Source organism: Oncorhynchus gorbuscha, linkage group LG17, assembly GCF_021184085.1.
Source record: "Oncorhynchus gorbuscha isolate QuinsamMale2020 ecotype Even-year linkage group LG17, OgorEven_v1.0, whole genome shotgun sequence".
Classification (NCBI taxonomy): Eukaryota; Metazoa; Chordata; class Actinopteri; order Salmoniformes; family Salmonidae; genus Oncorhynchus; species Oncorhynchus gorbuscha.
Window position 1 is genome coordinate 42588660 of NC_060189.1, and position 21151 is coordinate 42609810.

A 21151-nucleotide genomic window follows, 5' to 3' on the forward strand; every position below is an offset into this window, starting at 1 on the left:
TAATTTATTTTTTTACTAAAGTAGAGGTTTATTAGTATTATTATTATTATTGATAAAGGTACTGCATATGTGTGAACATAAACATTTTAGCAAGAGATGGCACTTGTATAGCCTAAGAAAGTAGCAAAAATGTGCAGAAAGTAGTTTTGAATGCATTTTATTGAAGGGAAACAATAGCAGTCTTGAACTTTTTTGGGTTAAAACAATACCAACTGAAAAGTCAAGCCCCTGTGCCATACTATTCTACTCCAGCGATCATTGATTGCTTGTCTGAAATATCCTTCTCCCTGAGGGGTTTTGGCTATGTTTAAATGGCATAAGTACTGTTCAGTAGAATCCAGAAATGCATTAATTCAATGTCATTAGTCTTGGTAGCTTCCAAAACATTCAAATGACTTCTAACACTAGTTCACAGTAGAGAATCAATTGCATTTTATATCGAGCCGGCAAAATCTCAATTCTTGCAATAATTGAATTCATGTGCAATGGCAGGTATCACTAATTGTGACCAAAAAGAGGTGCATACCGAGTGAATAGGTCATATTGTTTCATGATTTATCTCTAGCAGAGCATCTGTTAACAGCCTGGTCCTGAAGGGCCTCTGTTAAGAAATCATTCACATTTTATTTCAAGACTGCTAAATCTCTGCTTTCTATTCATTAATTCATTGCTTTCTTTTCATTTATAGCAGCAGGTATCACTAATTGTTTTAACAGAAAATGGTGCAGAGTGAGTGATTTTATATTATTATATCCTGGTACCTGTGGTGCATAACTATGGCCTTGGCGGGCCTCTCATGGAGACACTTCCCGACCAGCACCCATGGCCATAGTTATGCACCACAGGGACCTGTCGGATCCGAGGAGGACAAGCGCTCTCTCCACCTGGACATTCTTCCTACCCTGTCTCAGCCCCACAGATACCCCCCTGGCCCTGCTCAAGGATGGCTCTAGCCTGCTTACAGCACTCCAGGATGCCCTGGCGGTCCCTTGGCTCCACCTTCAAGTGCCAGTCGTCCGCCTGCCTACGGTACCAAACAGTCGCACAAAGACATCAACTGTCTTTCCTCCAAAGAGCATACAGATTTAACTTGTAGTGAACATGTGGAAAGTTGTTATAGTTCCTAGTGGTAGAACCTGGGCATCCCCCTTTCTATTTTTATCATCATGTCATTTAGTTTATTTCAGAGTATTCCTCGTCATCATGTAAAGAGCATCTCATTTTATGATGCAATGATGCTTTCTAATAAAGTTGAACTGGACTTGCCTGGTGTGCTGCCCATCGTCACGCTGTGCATCCTTGGGTAGATGTAGAACTGCACTTCACCATTCCGGATGAAGTGTTGGAGCCAGGGGGCCTGGGCCTTTAAATCGAAGTTTGTCATATACAGCATAGTGTACACAGCACAATGAAATGCTTATTTACAAGCTCTCCCCTCAGGTATAAACACCTTCAGGACCTGTCCCCTAACAGGGTAGACCTGAGAGTCCCCTACTCAAGACTTGGCCCCCAGACTGGGGCAGTTGACAATGACATCATATCCCTGGCTGCTTAGTTCCTGGAGATTTTGTTTACTTTCTGCTTCACAACCAGGCATCCTGCTTTTCTACACCTAAAAGTCACAAAAGACTAAGATTTGTGATTTAAATTCAAAGTCAAAGATTTGGAAACATAGAAAAGCGTGTCATCCATATTGAACATCATGAAGTCCGTACAGTGCCTTCAGAAAGTATTCACACACCTTTTACTTTTTCCACAATTCTTATCTTACAGCCTGAATTCAAATGTAATTCAATTGAAATGTTGTCACTGATCTACACACAATAATGTCACATTTGAATTTTGTTGGTACACCATTTGAGAAAATGTATAGAAAATTAAAAGTGCAAATGTCTTGAGTCAATAACTATTCAACCCCTTTGTTATGGCAAGCCAAAATAAGTCCATGACTGAAAATGTGCTTAAAAAATTGCATAATAAGTTGCATGGACTCATTCTGCGTTCAATAATACCCCATCTCTCTACCACACACATACAATTATCTCTAAAGGTCCCGCAATCGAGTAGTGAATTTCAAGAACAGATTCCACTACAAAGAACAGGAAGGTTGTTCAATGCCTCAGGGGGGGAAAAAAGGAAGCCTGTACAGAATGAAACTAAATCCAAAACATGCATCCTGTTGGCAATAAGGCACTTCAGTAATACTGCAAAAAAAACGCTTTGTCCTGAATACAAAGCGTTATGTTTGAGGCAAATCCAACACAGCTCATCATATTTTCCTAACCATCTTAAATAAACATGCCCCATTCAAGAAATTTAGAACCAGGAACAGATATAGCCCTTCGTTCTCCCCAGACCTGACTGCCCTTAACCAACACAAAAACATCCTATGGCGTTCTGCATTAGCATCGAACAGCCCCTGTGATATGCAGCTGTTCAGGGAAGCTATAAACCATTATACACAGGCAGTTAGAAAAGCCAAGGCTAGCTTTTTCAAGCAGAAATTTGCTTCCTGCAACACTAACTCCAAAAAGTTCTGGGACACTGTATGGAGAATAAGAACACCTGGAGAATAAGAACACCTCCTACCAGCTGCCCACTGCACTGAAGATAGGAAACACTGTCACCACTGATAAATCCACCATAATTGAGAATTTCAATAAGCATTTTTCTACGGCTGGCCATGCTTTCCACCTGGCTACTCCTACTCCGGTCAACAGCACTGCATCCCCAACAGCAACTCGCCCAAGCGTTCCCCATTTCTCCTTCTCCCAAATCCGTTCAGCTGATGTTCTGAAAGAGCTGCAAAATCTGGACCCCTACAAATCAGCCGGGCTAGACAATCTGGACCCTTTCTTTCTAAAAATTATCTGCCAAAATTGTTGCCACCCCTATTACTAGCCTGTTCAACCTCTCATTCGTGTCATCTGAGATTCCCAAATATTGGAAAGCAGCTGCGGTCATCCCCCTCTTCAAAGGTGGGGGACACTCTTGACCCAAACTGCTACAGACCTATATCTATCCTACCATGCATTTTCTAAGATCTTCGAAAGCCAAGTCAACAAACAGATTACCGACCATTTCGAATCTCACCATAACTTCTCTGCTATGCAATCTGGTTTCAGAGCTGGTCATGGGTGCACCTCAGCCACGCTCAAGGTCCTAAACGATATCTTAACCGCCATCGATAAGAAACATTACTGTGCAGCCGTATTCATTGATCTGGCCAAGGCTTTCGACTCTGTCAATCACCACATCCTCATCGGCAGACTCGACAGCCTTGGTTTCTCAAATGATTGCCTCACCTGGTTCACCAACTACTTCTCTGATAGAGTTCAGTGTGTCAAATCGGAGGGTCTGCTGTCCGGACCTCTGGCAGTCTCTATGGGGGTGCCACAGGGTTCAATTCTTGGACCGACTCTCTTCTCTGTATACATCAATGAGGTCGCTCTTGCTGCTGGTGAGTCTCTGATCCACCTCTATGCAGACGACACCATTCTGTATACTTCCGGCCCTTCTTTGGACACTGTGTTAACAACCCTCCAGGCAAGCATCAATGCCATACAACTCTCCTTCCGTGGCCTCCAATTGCTCTTAAATACAAGTAAAACTAAATGCATGCTCTTCAACCGATCTCTACCTGCACCTACCCGCCTGTCCAACATCACTATTCTGGACGGCTCTGACTTAGAATACGTGGACAACTACAAATACTTAGGTGTCTGGTTAGACTGTAAACTCTCCTTCCAGACCCATATCAAACATCTCCAATCCAAAGTTAAATCTAGAATTGGCTTCCTATTTCGCAACAAAGCATCCTTCACTCATGCTGCCAAACATACCCTTGTAAAACTGACCATCCTACCAATCCTCGACTTTGGTGATGTCATTTACAAAATAGCCTCCAATACCCTACTCAACACATTGGATGCAGTCTATCACAGTGCAATCCGTTTTGTCACCAAAGCCCCATATACTACACACCATTGCGACCTGTACGCTCTCGTTGGCTGGCCCTCGCTTCATACTCGTCGCCAAACCCACTGACTCCATGTCATCTACAAGACCCTGCTAGGTAAAGTCCCCCCTTATCTCAGCTCGCTGGTCACCATAGCATCTCCCACCTGTAGCACACGCTCCAGCAGGTATATCTCTCTAGTCACCCCCAAAACCAATTCTTTCTTTGGCCGTCTCTCCTTCCAGTTCTCTGCTGCCAATGACTGGAACGAACTACAAAAATCTCTGAAACTGGAAACACTTATCTCCCTCACTAGCTTTAAGCACCAACTGTCAGAGCAGCTCACAGATTACTGCACCTGTACATAGCCCACCTATAATTTAGCCCAAACAACTACCTCTTTCCCAACTGTATTTAATTAATTAATTTATTTTGCTCCTTTGCACCCCATTATTTTTATTTCTACTTTGCACATTCTTCCATTGCAAAACTACCATTCCAGTGTTTTACTTGCTAAATTGTATTTACTTTGCCACCATTTACCTCCCTTCTCACCTCATTTGCTCACATCGTATATAGACTTGTTTATACTGTATGTTTGTTTTACTCCATGTGTAACTCTGTCGTTGTATCTGTCGAACTGCTTTGCTTTGTCTTGGCCAGGTCGCAATTGTAAATGAGAACTTGTTCTCAGCTTGCCTACCTGGTTAAATAAAGGTGAAATAAAAAAATAAATAAAAAATCAAGTATGTTGATGGCTGCATAATGTTATAGCTATGCTTGTCATCGGCAAGAACTAGGGATAAAAAAATAAACGTAATACAGGTATAAGCACAGGCACAATCCTGAAGGGAAAATGGCTGTCTAGCAATAATCAACAATCAACTTGACAGAGATTGAAGAATTTATTTAAGAATGGGCAAATATTTTACATTTCAGATGTGCAAAGCTCTTACAGATGTACCCAAAAAAGACTCTCTTCGCTTTAATTGCCGCCAAAGGTGCTTTATTTTGACAAAGTATTGACTCAGTGGTGTGAATACTTATGTAAATTTGATTTCTGTATTTAATTTTCCATACATTTACATTTCTAAAAACACATTTTCACTTTGTCATTATGCGGTATTGTGTGTACATGGGTGCGGGGGAAAATAACGTTTTTATCAATTTTTGAATTTCGATGAACATAGCAAAATGTGGAATAAGTGGAGTATGAATACCTTCTGAAGGTGCTGTACAGTATCCTTTACAATGTTTATGATAGCTGTTAATCGAACACGTGACGACAGTGCAGCATAGAAGTAAAACTATATAACCAATCCACTTTAGGGTTGGGATCATTTTTATCCAGAAGGACTTCAGAATGAATGAATGAATGTCGAGAACTCATTGAACTGGGTTGAACACATTATGTTCTTGGAAATGGCACCTTATTCACGATATATAGTGTAGTCTTCTGCACTCTTTTGGCTCTGGTCAAAAGTAGTGCACTATATCAGTAATGGGGTGTCATTTTGGACGTATCCATTCCCTCATGGTTGAGTATCATTACCCTGAGCTGAGCAACGCCCAAGCCTCTGATGCTTCTTCTGATTGGGCGATGGCAAGCAGGTGATCTATCGTCTTCTTGAATCAAATCAAATAATATTGCTTGCATACACAGATTTGGATATGTTATCGCAGGTGCAACAAAATGCTTGTTTCCAACAGTGCAGTAATACCTAGCAATAAAAATTAAAAACACAATCCTCAAACATACAGTACCGTTCAAATGTTTGGGGTCACTTAGAAATGTCCTTGTTTTTGAAAGAAAAGCACATTTTTTGTCCATTTAAAATAGCATTAACATTAACAATGTCTACACTGTATTTCTGATCAATTTTATGTTTTTTAACTGACATTTTTTTTTGCTTTTCTTTCAAAAACAAGGACATTTCTAAGTGACCACAAACTTTTGAAAAGTAGTGTACATACATACACAAATAATGGTGTGTATGGACAGTATATGAATGGAAAAGGTACAGCAGTAGTTTTTTAGGATGAGCCATTACTAAAATACAGTATATATAGTACATTCGGAAAGTATTCAGACCCCTTGACCTTTTTTTCCACATTTTGTTACGTTACAGACTAATTCTAAAATGGATTGAAATGTCTATTCCTCATCAATCTACAAAGCCAAAACAGGTTGTTGGAAATGTTTGCAAGTGTTTAAAAAAAAAAACTGTAATATTACATTTACATATGTATTCAGACCCTTTTACTTTACTTTGTTGAAACACCTTTGGCAGAGATTACAGCCTTGTCTTCTTGGGAATGACCCTACAAGCTTGGCACACCTGTATTTGAGGAGTTTCTCCCATTCTTCTCTGCGGATCGTCTCAAGCTCTGTTAGGTTGGATGGGGAGCGTCGCTGCACAGCTATTTTCAGGTCTCCAGAAATGTTCAATCAGGTTCAAATCCGGGCTCTGGCTGAGTCACTCAACGACATTCAGGGACTTGTCCCAAAGCCACTCCTGCGTGGTCTTGCCTGTGTGCTTAGGGTTGTTGTCCTGTTGGAAGGTTAACCTTTGCAACAGTCAGGTCCTGAACGCTCTGGAGCAGGTTTTCATCAATGATCTCTCTGTACTTTGCATCTTTCCCTCGATCCTGACTAGTCTCCCAGTTCCTGCCGATGAAAAACATCCCCACAGCATGATGCTGCCACCACCATGCTTAACTGTTGGGATGGTGCCAGGTTTCCTCAAGACATGACACTTTGCATTCAGGACCAAGAATTCCATCTTGTTTTCATCAGTTTTTCATGGTGTCGTGCCTTTTTTACTGAGGAGTGGCTTCGGTCTGACCACTCTACCATACAGGCCTGATTGGTGGAGTGCTGCAGAGATGGTTGTTCTTCTGGAAGGTTCTCCCATCTCCACAGAGGAACTCTAGAGCTCTGTCAGAATGTCCATTGGGTTCTCGGTACCTTCCTGACCAAGGCCCTTCTCCACCGATTGCCCCATTTGGCTGTGTTCTAGGAAGAGCTCTAGGAAGAGTATTGGTGGTTCCAAACTTCTTCCATTTAAGAATGATGGAGGCCACATTGTTCTTGGGGACCTTCAATGCTGCAGAAATGTTTTGGTACCCTTCCCCTTATCTAGGCAGGTGTGTGCCTTTCCAAATCATGCTAAATCGATTGAGTTTACCACAGGTGGACACTGTAGAAACATCTCAAGGATGATCAATGGAATCCGGATGTACCTGAGCTAAATTTAGAGTCATAGCAAAGGTTCTGAATAATTATGTAAATAAGGTATTTCAGGTTTTTATATTTTTTTTATAAATGTGCACATTTTTCTAAAAACCTGTTTTTGCCTTGTATTGTGTGTAGATTGCTGAGGATTTAAAAAAAATCCATTTTAGAATAAGGTTGTAACGTAACAAAATGTGGAAAAAGCCAATGGGTCTGAATACTTTCGGAATGCACTATTGGTATTTTTTGCATTTTATAACATTTTAGCTATTTCAAAAGCCGCAGCTACTCTTCCCGGGGTCCACACAAAATATAAAACATAATACAGAACATTAATAGAGAAGAACGGCTCAGTGACAGAACTACATACATTTTTTGTTTTTAAAGGCACACACAACCTACATATCAATACATACAAACTAAATAGGTCAAATAGGGGAGAGGTGCTGTGATGTGTTGCTTTATCTGTTTTTATTAACTAGGTTTGCTGTTTATTTGAGCAATATGAGAATAAAGGAGTTCCATGCAATAATGGCTCTGTATAATACTATACGCTTTATTGAATTTGTTCTGGATTTGGGGACTGTGAAAAGACCCCTGGTAGCATGCCTGGTGGAGTAGGTGTGTGTGTAAGTTGACTATGCAAACAATTTGGGATTTTCGACACAATGTTTCTTACAAAAAGTGATGCAGTCAGTCTCTCAACTCTTAGCCAAGAGAGACTGGTATGCATAGTATTTATATCAGCACTCGTATTACAATATAGAGCAAGACGTGCCCCTCTGTTCTGGGCTAGATCTTTCCTTGCAGCACTCGACCACACTACTGGACAATAATCAAGATAAGACAAAACTAGAGCCTGCAGAACTTGCTTTTTGGAGCGTGCTGTCAAAAAAGCAGATCTTCTATTTATTACGGCCAGACCTCTTCCCATTTTTACAACCATTGAATCTATATGTTTTGTCCATAACAGTTTATAATCTAAGGTAACGCCAAGTAATTTAGTCTCCTCAACTTGTTCAACAGCCACACCATTCATTACAAGATTCACCTGAGGCCTAGAACTAAAGGAATGATTTGTACCAAATACAATGCTTTTAGTTTTTCAGAACCAATATATTACTGGCCATCCATTCCAAAACAGAGGGTTTCAGTGACTTCATTAGCTGTGGTTGCTGATGCGTATATCTATTTGAATCATCAGCATACATGGACACACATGCTTAATGCCAGTAGCAGGTCATTGGTAAAAATATAAAAGAGTAGAGGGCATAGAGAGCTTCCCTGCGGTACACCACACTTTACATGTTTGACATTAGAGAGACTTCCATTAAAGAAAACCCTTTGAGTTATATTAGTTAGCTCTGAATCCACGATATGGCAGTGGTTGAAAAGCCATAACAAGTTTTTTTCAACAACAGGTTATGGTTAATATTAAAGGCTGCCATGAAATCTAACAGTACAGCTCCTACAATCTTATCAATTTCTTTAAACCAATCATCAGTCATGTTGAGTGCCCTTCTCTATAAGCATGCTGTAAATCTGTTGTTGATTTGTTTTCAGAGAAATAGCATTGTATTTGATCAAACACCATATTTTCCCAACAGTTTTCTAAGAGCTGGCAGCAAGCTAATAGGTCTGCTGTTAAAACCAGTATAGGCCATTTTACCACTCTTGGTTAGGAATTCCTTTGGCTTTCCTCCAGGCCTGAGGACAAAGACTTTCCTCTAAACTCAGATTAGACATGACAGGAGTGGCTATAGTGTCTGCTACCATCCTCAGTAGCTTTCCATTGAAGTTGTCAATGCCAGGATGTTTGTCATTATTGATTGATAACAATAATTTTCTACCTCTCCCACACTGACTTTACAAAATTCTAACGTGCAATGCTTCTCTTTCATTATTTCATTGGCATTTCCTGCCAACATTGGCCCACTTTGCCAATGAAGTAATCATTAAAATAACTGGCAACATCAAATGGTTTTGTAATGAAAAAGCCATCTTATGCTATGAAAGTTGAATTTGTCTTTCTGCCCATAATTTCATTTGAAGTACTCAAGTTTTTTTTCCCATCATTATTTATATCGTTAATATTGGCTTCATAATACAGTTTATTCTTGTTTTTGTTGAGTTTAGTCACAATTTCTAAATGTTCAGTAAGTCAGCCAGTAAGATGTGCAGCCAGAATTATTAGTCACTCCTTTTGCTACATCTCTTTCAACCATGCAATTTTTTAAATTTCTCATCAATCCATGGAGCCTTAACAGTTCTAACAGTCAGTTTCTTAACAGGTGCATGTTTATCAATAATTGGAAGAAGGAATTTCATAAATTCATGAAGTGCAGTGTCTGGATGCTCCTTATTAATCACATCAAACCAACAAATATTTTTAACATCATCCACATAAGTCACAAAAAAATAAGTTGTATGATCTCTTATATACTATTTTAGGCCCAGCTTTTGGAACTTTGGCTTTCCTGGATATTTCCTGGATCACTGCATCCAATGGGTACAGATACAGCTTTAGAACAAATTTCTACAGTATTAGTAAAAATGTGATCGACACATGTGGAGGATCTTGTTCCTGTAGTGTTTGTAACCATCCTGGTACGTTGATTAATAACCTGAACCAGATTACAGGCACTGGTTACAGTGAGAAGCTTTCCTTTGAGTGGACAGCTTGATGAAAATCAGTCAAAATTCAGGTCCCCAAGAAAGTAGACCTCTGTTTACATCACATACACTATCAAGCATTTCACACACGTTGTTTAGATACTGACTGCCATCATTTGGTGGCCTATAGCAACACCCCAAAAGAAAAGGCTTTAGGCTTCAATAATACTCGACATAAGATGCAGTCAAAAGTTCAAGGGTTTTTCTTTATTTTTACAAGTTTGTGTTATGAAATTATGTAGTAACCAAAAAAGTGTTAAACAACAGTCTTTACAGTTGAACAGTCTTTACCAGGAGATTCCTGCTTAAGTTTCTGCCTATAGGTGGAGAAGAGCCAAATGGAGGTGTGATCTGATTTGCAGAAGTGAAGGCGGGGGAGGCCCTTGTAGTCGTCCCGTAAGGGATAGTAGCAATGATTCAGGTCCATGTTATGCGTGAAGCACAGAGATGTGTTGATAGAATTTCTGTCAGGGAGGGAGGAGTAATGGTCCCATCAACTGGGGATGATCTTTTCTGATTAATTTACTTTAGTTCATAGTGAATGAATGACTATAATTTTAATTAACTTTAATCAACCTAGAGCAGTGACACATACAGTTGAAGTCAGAAGTTTACATACACTTAGGTTGGAGTCATTAAAACTTGTTTTTCAACCACTCCACAAATGTCTTGTTAACAAACTATAGTTTTAGCGAGTCGGTTAAGGACATCTACTTTGTGCATGTGTAACCGATGTGAAATGGCTAGCTAGTTAGCGATGGTGCGCACTAATTGCGTTTCAATCAGTGACGTCACTCCTTCGGAGACCTTGAAGTAGTGGTTCCCCTTGCTCTGCAAGGGCCACGGCTTTTGTGGAGCGATGGGTAACGATGCTTCGTGGGTGACTTTTTGATGTGTGCAGAGGGTCTCTGGTTCGAGCCCGGCGATGGGACGGACTAAAGTTATACTGTTACATTGATGCTGTTGACCCGGATCACTGGTTTCTGCGGAAAAGGGGGGTGAGTGTAACCGATGTGAAATGGCTAGCTAGTTAGCGGTGGTGCACGCTAATAACGTTTCAATCGGTGACGTCACTCGCTCTGAGACCTTGAAGTAGTGGTTCCCCTTGCTCTGCAAGGGCTGCGGCTTTTGTGGAGCGATGGGTAACGATGCTTCGAGGGTGACTGTTGATGTGTGCAGAGGGTCCCTGGTTCAAGCCCAGGCTGGGGCGAGGAGAGGGACGGACTAAAGTTATACTGTTACACATGACAAGTAATTTTTCCAACGATTGTTTACAGACAGATTATTTCATTTCAAACTCACTGTATCACAATTCTAGTGGGTCAGAAGTTTGCATACACTAAGTTGACTGTGCCTTTAAACACCTTGGAAAATTGAGAGCAATTTCCAAACGCCTGAAGGTACCACGTTCATCAGTACAAACAATAGTACGCAAGTATAAACACCATGGGACCACACAGCTGTCATACCGCTCAGGAAGGAGACGCGTTCTGTCTCCTAGAGATTAACGTACTTTGGTGCGAAAAGTGCAAATCAATCCCAGAACAGCAGCAAAGGACCTTGTGAAGATGCTGGAGGAAACGGGTACAAAAGTGTCTATATCCACAGTAAAACTAGTCCTATATCGACAACCTGAAAGGCTGCTCAGCAAAGAAGAAGCCACTGCCCCAAAACCACCATAAAAAAGCAAGACTATGGTTTGCAACTGCACATGGAGACAAAGATCTAACTTTTTGAGAAATGTCCTCTGGTCTGATGAAACACAAATAGAACTGTTTGTCCATAATGACCATCATTATGTTTGGAGGGAGAAGGGGGAGGCTTGCAAGCTGAAGAACACCATCCCAACTGTGAAGCATGGGGGTGGCAGCATAATGTCGTTGTGGTGCTTTTCTGCAGGAGGGACTGGTACACTTCACAAAATAGATGGCATCATGAGGAAAGAAAAATTGTTGATATATTGCAGCAACATCTCAAGACGTCAGTCAGGAAGCTAAAGTTTGGTCGCAAATGGGTCTTCCAAATGGACAATGACCCAAAGTGTAACGGATGTGAAACGGCTAGCTTAGTTGGTGGTGCGCGCTAAATAGTGTTTCAATCGGTGACGTCACTTACTCTTAGACCTTGCGGTAGTAGTTCCCCTTGCTCTGCAAGGGCCGCAGCTTTTGTCGAGCGATGGGTAACGATGCTTCGAGGGGTGACTGTTGTTGATGTGTGCAGAGGGTCCCTGGTTCGCGCCCGGGTATGGGTGAGGGGACGGTCTAAAGTTATACTGTCACACAAACATACTTCAAAGTTGTGGCAAAATGGCTTAAGGACAACAAAGTCAAGGTATTGGAGTGACCATCACAAAGCTCTGACCTCAATCCTGAAAGAAAGAAATAAAAGCTGAAATAATTCTCTCTACTATTATGCTGACATTTCACATTCTTAAAATAAAGTGGTGATCCTAACTGACCTAAGACATGGAATTTTTACTAGGATTAAATGTCAGGAATTGTTAACTGAGTTTAAATGTATTTGGCTAAGGTGTATGTAAACTTCTGACTTCAACTGTCGTTAGCCTGGCACACCTCTTATAGCATAGCAAAGTTCTCTATCTTATTGTCTGCCCACTTCACATGAAGTGATCAGAAACCAATAAGTAATTGTTTATTTTTGAAATGTGCAAAGACCTTTTAGGTTATACATTAATGTGAGTATGATCAAATGAAATGCATATCAAAACAACAGGTCAGTGTTCCAGACATCCCTATGTTGGCTAAAGGTTAAGGATAAGTGGGTTGGATAAGGTTGATTTACACAGCAATTAAAATATGCTATTAGTAAAACCACAGCCCCTCCACTTGACTCAATTAAGTGCGCAACATTAAAATATGAATTTGAAAGCATGTTAATGTACAGATAAAACACTTTATTTGCCCATAGTCTTATGATCCATAACATAACTACTCCAGAAAATTGTGGACCAATCTGCAGGCTTGTGCGAGGTTATCAACTCATGTATTACTCTGTATATTGAACACCCGACTCATTGCATATAATTGCTGCTCTATACGCCTCTGGTGGGAGGCTCTGACAGTGCAGGGGGAAAGTCCTGAAAAGAAACCAGAGATCCTATTTTTAGTTTTGAAACATTTATTTTGTTGATCCAAAAAAATCTGTTAAATAAACGCTAGGATACTGACCAATGATTTATATGTACATCATTGACACTGGAAGAAAGTCTCACAAAGCTTCTTCCAGTTGACCTTTGTCAGACAACAGGCACGACTAGAGTCTGGAGATCGATACAGATTCGCCTCAACAACATTTGTAATAATCATGTGAAAGACTCGACCCCGGAGGTATAATGACTATTTGACTCCCATTAACAAACATTTCCTTGATCCTGGCCATAGATCTAACAACACCGTGGATAGATTAATGCAGTGAAAAATTATACCAACCAAAGTCTATAAAGATCGTGGATTCAAACTACGAGAAACATGAAACACCCGTGAACAACCTCCACATCTCGCGATAATCTGAATAACTGCGAAGAAGAGACGGTAAGGTCCTGAAAGCTTGATATCTTTTTTTTAAAGGCATTGCAGTGTTTGCAGCAATCATAGAAATGCGGAGAGTTTCTTCGTCTCTTTATTGAACATTGTTGTTTTGTTTAGATTTTGGGTTCCAATTGCAGTGCACTCATTGTGTATAATGTAGAAAGCTTTACATGGCGCCCGCCGGCGTTGTGTCGCTGTTTTGAAACGATGCAAAAATGTATGCGCACACTTCCCTGTGACTTAGTGACCAGTGATCGCTAAATTGCTCTGTCCTATGGCTCTTCAACAGTTCTTACTAAGGTTTCAAACAGCTGTTGATCGACAAAATGTATATATGTGAAATATCGCAACAACAAAAAAAGAGAAATATTTTCTATAGTGAGAGCCTGGAGCACTCATTGTTATGTAGGCTGCAGTAGCAAATTCTGTGTGAAGTCAAGAGCCCTGAAAAGTTCAAATGAGCTGGATGGGCTATAGGTACATTTCAAGCAGTCTCACAATTATGAAGTATGAATTATAAAGATCACGCCACAGCTTTGCGCCAATCAACATATTCCATACAATTTATTGCACTGTATTAGGCCTATTTCTTTCCAATTATGTTTCACTTTGTTGCAGGTGGTGAAGTTTGGTTAGAATCATACATCACAATCCATCCTCAAGAAAATGTCTGAGAAGACCCTAATCACACCCACCTCCCACACAGCCATTCATTCAACAACACACAAGGACACCGTCCTCTGCAAATTTGACAAGCTGAGAAAGCGAGAGCTTCTGTGTGACATCACCCTAATCGTAGAAGATGTGCACTTCAAAGCACATAAGGCCCTGTTGGCCGCCAGCAGTGACTACTTCTCCCTCATGTTCACTGCTGAGGAGCAGATCAGCCAGTCGACCTACAGGCTGGACGGCATGGCGGCGGAGACCTTTGGAGCTGTACTAGAGTTCATCTACAGTGCCCAGGTATCTAGGGGTGGAAATGGGGGTAATGGTAACTGGGTTTCGTGAAGTGAAATTCCAGGGGAAAACCAAAATAATTTTGACATTTTACATCCAGTGGGAAGAAAAGTATGTGAACCCTTTAGAATTACCTGGATTTCTGCGTAAATTGGTCATACAATTGGATCTGATCTTCATCCGAGTCACGACAATAGACAAACACAGTTTGCTTAAACTAATACACACAAACGATTATAATTTTTCATGTCTTTATTGAACACATTGTGTAAACATTCACAGTGCAGGTTGGGAAAAGTATGTGCACCCTTTGATTTAATAACAGGTTGACCCTCCTTTGGCAATAACCTCAACCCAATGTTTTCTGTAGTTGCGGATCAGACCTGAACGACAGTCAGGAGGAATTTTGGACCATTCCTCTATACAAAACTGTTTCAGTTCCACAATATTCTTGGGATGTCTGGTGTGAACCGCTCTTTTGAGGTCATGCCACAGCATCTCAATCAGGTTGAGGTCAGGGCCACTCCAGAAGACACACTTTTTTCTGATCAAGCCATTCTGTTGTTGATTTACTTCTGTCTGTTGGGTTGTTGTCCTGTTGCATCCTCTAACTTCTGTTGAACTTCAATTGGCGAACAGATAGCCTTACATTTTCCTGCAAAAATACCTTGATAATCTTGGGAATTTATTTTTCCGTTGATGATAGCATGCTGTCCAGGCCCTGAGGCAGCAATGCAGCCCCAAACCATGATGCTCCCTCCACCATACTTTACAGTTGGGATGAGGTTTTGATGTTGGTATGCTGTGCCTTTTTTCTCCACACACAGAATATTTTGCCAGTAGCGCTGCGGAACATCCAGGTGCTGCTTTGCGAACTTCAGACGTGCAGTAATGTTTGTTTTGGACAGCAGTGGCTTCTTCCATGGTGTGCTCCCATGAACACCATTCTTGTTTAGAGTTTTACGTATTGTTGACTTGTCAAAAGAGATGTTAGCATCTTCCAGAGATTTCTGTAAGTCTTTAGCTGACACTCTAGGATTCTTCCTCACCTCATTGAGCATTCTGTGCTGTGCTCGTGCAGTCATCTTTGCAGGACAGCCACTCCTAGGGAGAGTAGCAACAGCAGAAATTTCTCAATTTATAGGCAGTTTGTCTTACGGTGGACTGACTTTTAGAGATACTTTTGTAACCTTTTCCAGCTTTATACAAGGCAACAAATCTTAGGTCTTCTGTGATCTCTTTTGTTCGAGGCATGGTTCACATCAGGCAATGCTTCTTGTGAATAGCAAACTCAAATTTTGTGAGTGTTTTTTATGGGGCAGGGTAGCTCTAACCAAAATCTCCAATTTTGTCTCATTGATTCAACTCTAGGTTAGTTGACTCCTGACTCCAATTAGCTTGTGGAGAAGTCATTAGCCTAGGGGTTCACATACTTTTTCCAATTTACACTGTGAATGTTTAAATTATGTATTCAATATAGACAAGAAAAATACAATAATTTGTGTATTATTAGTTTAAGCACACTGAGTTTGTCTATTGTTGTGACTTAGATGAAGATCAGATCAAATTTGATGTCAAATTTTTTGCAGAATTCCAGGTAATTCCAAAGGGTTCACATACTTTTTCTTGCCACTGTAAATGTGCATTTTACATTGAAATCAAGGAGTGTGATCATTTTGACGTGCACTGAAAATGAAAGGATCTTGCATCCAAGAGTGATTTTTCTTCCATTTCTATCCCTGCAGGTATCTGTGGAGGAGAGTGTTATCGAGCAGCTACTAGACCTGGCCAGACTCTTAGAGGTTAGTGACCTTGTGAAAGCTCACGCGGACCATAACCTGAACATTACCTATCCAGGTGTGGAGGGGAGGGGCCTTAGTAACATCACCTGTCCTGGTTTCGAGGTGAGACCGGAAGTGAACACAGACAGCGGAGAAGGTAAAGGACTGGGAGAAGGGACATCGTCAGCGTTGCAGCCGAAACGGAAAAGGGGTCGTCCCAGGAAGAATGAAGTGGACATGTCGGTGAAGCTGTTGGAAGAGTCCAATAAACAGGAAGTAAGAAGTGATATCATCAATATCCAGGATGCAGCCAATGAAAAGCAGCAGGTTACAGTCGATGATGTCACAGTAGACTGTGTAGACCCTGAAGAATGTCTGGTTGAGTCACATGATAAACTGGATTCTCCAATAAGAGACTCTGACGATGCAGACTATGATCCTAGATCAGCCCGTACTAGGCGGCAGAGTAAGAGGAAGATCAGACCGCCGGTGAAATTTAAGGGCTACAGGGTGGGTGATCGGGACGACACTACGCCTGAATGCAGAGAACCAGGGAAGAGGGGCAGGAAGAGAAAATACCCCAACACAGAGGCACGGTGTGAAGACTGTGGGAAAGTGTTCAAAAACCACCTGTTCTTAAAGATACATCAAAGGACTCATACAGGTGAGGCCTGGGACCTCTACTACTTCCAGGATTGTTTTTATTAGCTCATTTAATTTCATTAGACCGAATTACTAGAACACATTTATTTATTTCTGACAAGTTCCTCACAGGCGAGGCCTGTGACTATATCCCACCAATTAGATTAAAGCATATTGTTTCATAGGCCTGAGTGATAATAATGTTTTAAAATGTTCCCACCAGGTGAAAAGCCTTTCAAGTGTTTTGCGTGTGGGAAGAGTTTCACACAGAAGCACACCCTCCTGGTTCACCAGCGGATGCACACTGGAGAGAAACCCTTCGTCTGTACCGTCTGCTCGAAAGCCCTGTCCACCAAACACTCACTAGTGGATCACATGAACTTACACACAGGTTGCCTACTTGACTGACTTCTAGCGAGTGATAATGGTTTAGTGCGTTTCTTGGGGTATACAACTTCAATCAAAACGTATATGAAGTGTATCCCTTTTCAATTCGGCTTTCATATTCGGAATAACTCAAAAGTACAAGTTTTGCCTTTAATTAATTGTACTTGGACTCTTATTCTCTCTTTTAAATCCTAGAGGAGAAAACATTCAGCTGTGACAAATGTGAAAAGACGTTCAGCCAGAAGAGACAACTAAAGAGCCATCACAGGGTCCATACGGGTAAATCTTTACCGGAATGTGCGCACTGTCAACGTAGGTTCATGGATGCAGCTCAACTGAAGAAGCACATGAGAACTCACACAGGTAGAGTGAGACGAGGTTTAACTTCTGCAAATTCTAGTGTGTTACTATGTAATAAGTTGTTGCTGATCTCGTGACAGGTGAGAAGCCTTTCACTTGTGAGATCTGTGGAAAGTGTTTTACAGCCAAGAGCACACTGCAGACGCACATCAGGATTCACAGGTGAGATATGACTCATACAAGGTTGAGCTATTCCACCATGTCTTGTCATAGAAACCATTTACACCAATCCTGAGAGATGGTGGGGAATAAACACCCTCACCGCATGTTTATTTTATTTATTTCCATACAAAAAAATATGACGCAATTTATGTGCATGTGAGGATCACAAACTCAAAAGGGGCTTATAAACGAATGTGTTCTACACACGAAGACTCCACAACAAACATGAATGAAAATGTGATCCAGTCCACATCCATTTACCAGTGTGAACGTGTTTGTATTTCCAGAGGAGAGAAGCCATATGTCTGCAACGTCTGCAACAAGTCATTCTCTGATGCCAGTGCCAGGCGCCGTCACGTCGCCTCCCATACCGGAAAGAAGCCATTCACCTGCTCCTTTTGCAACCTGTCCTTCGCTCGCCTGGACAACTTGAAGACCCACACCAAAACCCACAACAAGGAGAGCGTAGTCACCATCACCACCGAGGAGACCCAGTGCGGGGCTGGGGTGGTGGAAGAGGAGGCTGGGGTCACCACAGGGGCAACGGAGGAGGTAAGAGTTAGGACATTTTTTTTTTAGTGCCACACCACAATATTACAGTCTTAATTGACAATACAAATGACAGATTTCAAAACCACACTATGGTCCACTCAGAGCTTTGTGACACTGCAGGCAGTCAGTGTAGGCAACCTTAGTGAAGTATGTAATTGATATCAGCAACAATACATGACATCATTTATACACAGGTGCGCAGCATCCTACAGCTCCAGCAGTACCAGCTACCTGGTCACCCAGACCAGGAGATACAGCTGGTTGTGACTGGAGATGTGGATAATCTCAACAACCTCAACTTTGTGCCCAGTCACTGTGGGCATGATCAGGGCATCAGCATTATTACCACAACAGAGGGTGGGGTCTCTGAGGCGGCAGACCAGGCCCACTCCAGACTGACCCTCCTCACCCAGCCGTCAGGACACATGCAAAACGTGGCCTTGGTCACGCAGGTAAAGTGAGCCAATAATGGTCTTTTCCCAAATGGCACCCTATTCCCTATACTGCACTACTATTGACTAGGGCCCGTCGGGAATAGGTTGCCATTTGGGACACAGACAATATATTGTACAGTCCCTTGATTTTTTGGACACACCAGCCATCAGTACTCAGGTCTATGTGTTGATGTACAGTATGTCTATGTATCTGTATTGTCCTATGCTTGTCCAATGCTGGGTTTCCCCTCTAGGGCTCAATAAAGGGCTAGGATCTTGTCCTTTTGGTTTTTTGAATGGCACGTTAAATCCAATTATTGTTATTATTTTTCTATTCAGGGCAGCGTGGACCATCACAACCAGCAGATCCAGACTATCAGCGTGCTGCAGGACGGACACATGACCAACGGGGTTGGGGTCGCAGGGCAGCCTGAACAGATGCATGTCATCACTCTATCCAAGGAGGACATGGAGCACCTTCAGGCCCACCACGGGCCGCCCCAGCCCCTGCACATAGCACCCAGGCCTGGCTCCCTCCCTGGCCCTGGCTCTGTACAGCAGCTCCACGTCATGCACCAGCAGCAGCAGCACCAGACTCTCTCTCAGCTGGCTGTGACCCAGGACCAGAACACCATACTGGGGCAGATGAGCAGAGAGCAGCAGGGTCAGGCCCAGGCTATCCACATCAACAGCCAGAGCAGCCAGCCCATCTCAATCAGTCAGACCAGTGAACAGATCCCAAGCCACCATATCCAGGGCCAGACCTTCCAGATACAGGCTGGTACTGTCTCCTACCTCTACACCACCAGTCTAGCCCCGCCATAGGCCCGGCACAACTGACTGAAGGACTGGAGAACCAATCTGCCCTAACAGAACTGACTGAATGGGCGGGAACTATCTCCTAGCTCTACACCACCAGTCTAGCCCAGCCATAGTCCTGATACATGGCCGTAGACGCCGCAAAGGAGTCAACAGCCATGTGTCAGGACCAGCCCAGCCATCGACTGTATGTGCACAGCAGAATTGACTGAGGAACCAGTCTGGCCCAACACAATTAACTTTGCCTTAGTTCACACTCAGGTTGGACAATGGATGTAAAATGCATTTGTCACAATGGTTGTAAATTGAATTTAGTTAGCTATGCCAGGATATTGAAATGACACAGAGGTAGAGAAAATGTGATTCCAACTAGGTTATTCTGTGTGACACTGACATCTTCTGGCTGACGTGATGTAAAAGCTCTGTAGCCAATCTCCCTGGCTACAATAAAAGGGTTATTTGGAAGCAGATAAAAGCCATTATTTGCATGTCAAGTCACAATGTAATTTTTTAATTTTTTTAAAATGCATATTTATATTGTGAGGTGGAACAAATGCATTGTTTATATTATGTAACATACTGCCATTTTGTGGTGCTGCAAGAGCAAGGCGAGAGTGGAAAGTATTGATGAGGCGAGGGATATTGTCGGTGTCTGCGTGCTACTGAAGTGCTGTGGCCCTGTGTGCTCTTTCGTTAGTTTTGTTTTTATTACCCTCTTACCTGAGAGGAATGAGGCCTGTGTGGTGTTGCACATTTAAAATTGCAAACCCACATGCTGTAAGTCCTCTGCTCTAAGTGTTTTAATGGACTGCTGTGGGTAATACTAAATACAGAAATAACCGTTGTACATGTATTTGTCTCCTCTTTACTGCTTTAAGGCTTTTTATGCCATTGTTACCACTTCAGTGTCCTTAAATCTGTAGTTTTGAAGCATAGAAAACATTTAGTTTCACTCTATTAAATATCACACAATACTTTACAAGGGTGTCTGTGATGATTCTTATGTTAGCTTGTCCACTATCTCTCCTGGTGAATTAAGTTTTATATGTATAATTTCACAACTTTTTTTTTTTTAAAGGGGTAGTTGACATTTACAGGTAATAGTCCATCCCAAAACGAATGACTGTTTCACATGTACAAAATAACAATACATTATCTTAGCAAATATTTAAAAAGACAACCTAAAATACTCAGTGGCTGACTCTAGATTTAAAAACATTTTTTAAACAATACATTATAAACCTGCTAAATCAATCACATCCACCATAAAGAAATAGAATGGTCCAGAATGGTCCTTCTGTAGCTCAGTTGGTAGAGCATGGCGCTTGTAACGCCAGGGTAGTGTGTTCGATCCCCGGGACCACCCATACGTAGAATGTATGCACACATGACTAAGTCGCTTTGGATAAAAGCGTCTGCTAAATGGCATATATTATTAAAAAAGTGTTTATGTATTCATTTTAGATGCAGCAATTGTTCACGAAGCAATCATTGGATGATTCGGTGAAGTTGTGGTAGAGCAAAGCTGTTTTCCCCTCCTTCATCCATGGTGCTCGTTCAATGTTGACATTTGGAGAGTTCTGTGAACATCAACTGTCATGAACTTGTCATTCTGAACAGCACCATCTTCCTAATTGACAACC

The 21151-nt window shown here is 41.7% G+C and overlaps 1 protein-coding gene across 3 annotated transcripts; it reads left to right on the plus strand.

The window, feature by feature from the left end:
* Window positions 1-13272: 13272 nt before the first annotated feature.
* zbtb24 (zinc finger and BTB domain containing 24) lies at window positions 13273-20487 on the plus strand. Of its 3 annotated transcripts, none has more exons than XM_046308516.1 (9): window positions 13273-13417; window positions 14033-14377; window positions 16117-16816; window positions 17018-17185; window positions 17377-17544; window positions 17622-17703; window positions 17991-18255; window positions 18450-18707; window positions 19029-20487. In XM_046308516.1, the coding sequence occupies exons 2-9, from the start codon at window positions 14081-14083 to the stop codon at window positions 19512-19514; spliced, it is 2424 nt and encodes an 807-aa protein (XP_046164472.1). In that variant the 5' UTR covers window positions 13273-13417; window positions 14033-14080; the 3' UTR covers window positions 19515-20487. The 3 variants fall into 3 exon arrangements, with proteins under 3 accessions (XP_046164472.1, XP_046164474.1, XP_046164473.1); XM_046308518.1 differs by having other exon boundaries at window positions 13364-13422; XM_046308517.1 differs by lacking the exon at window positions 13273-13417 and adding an exon at window positions 13431-13891.
* The last annotated feature ends 664 nt before the right edge of the window (window positions 20488-21151 follow it).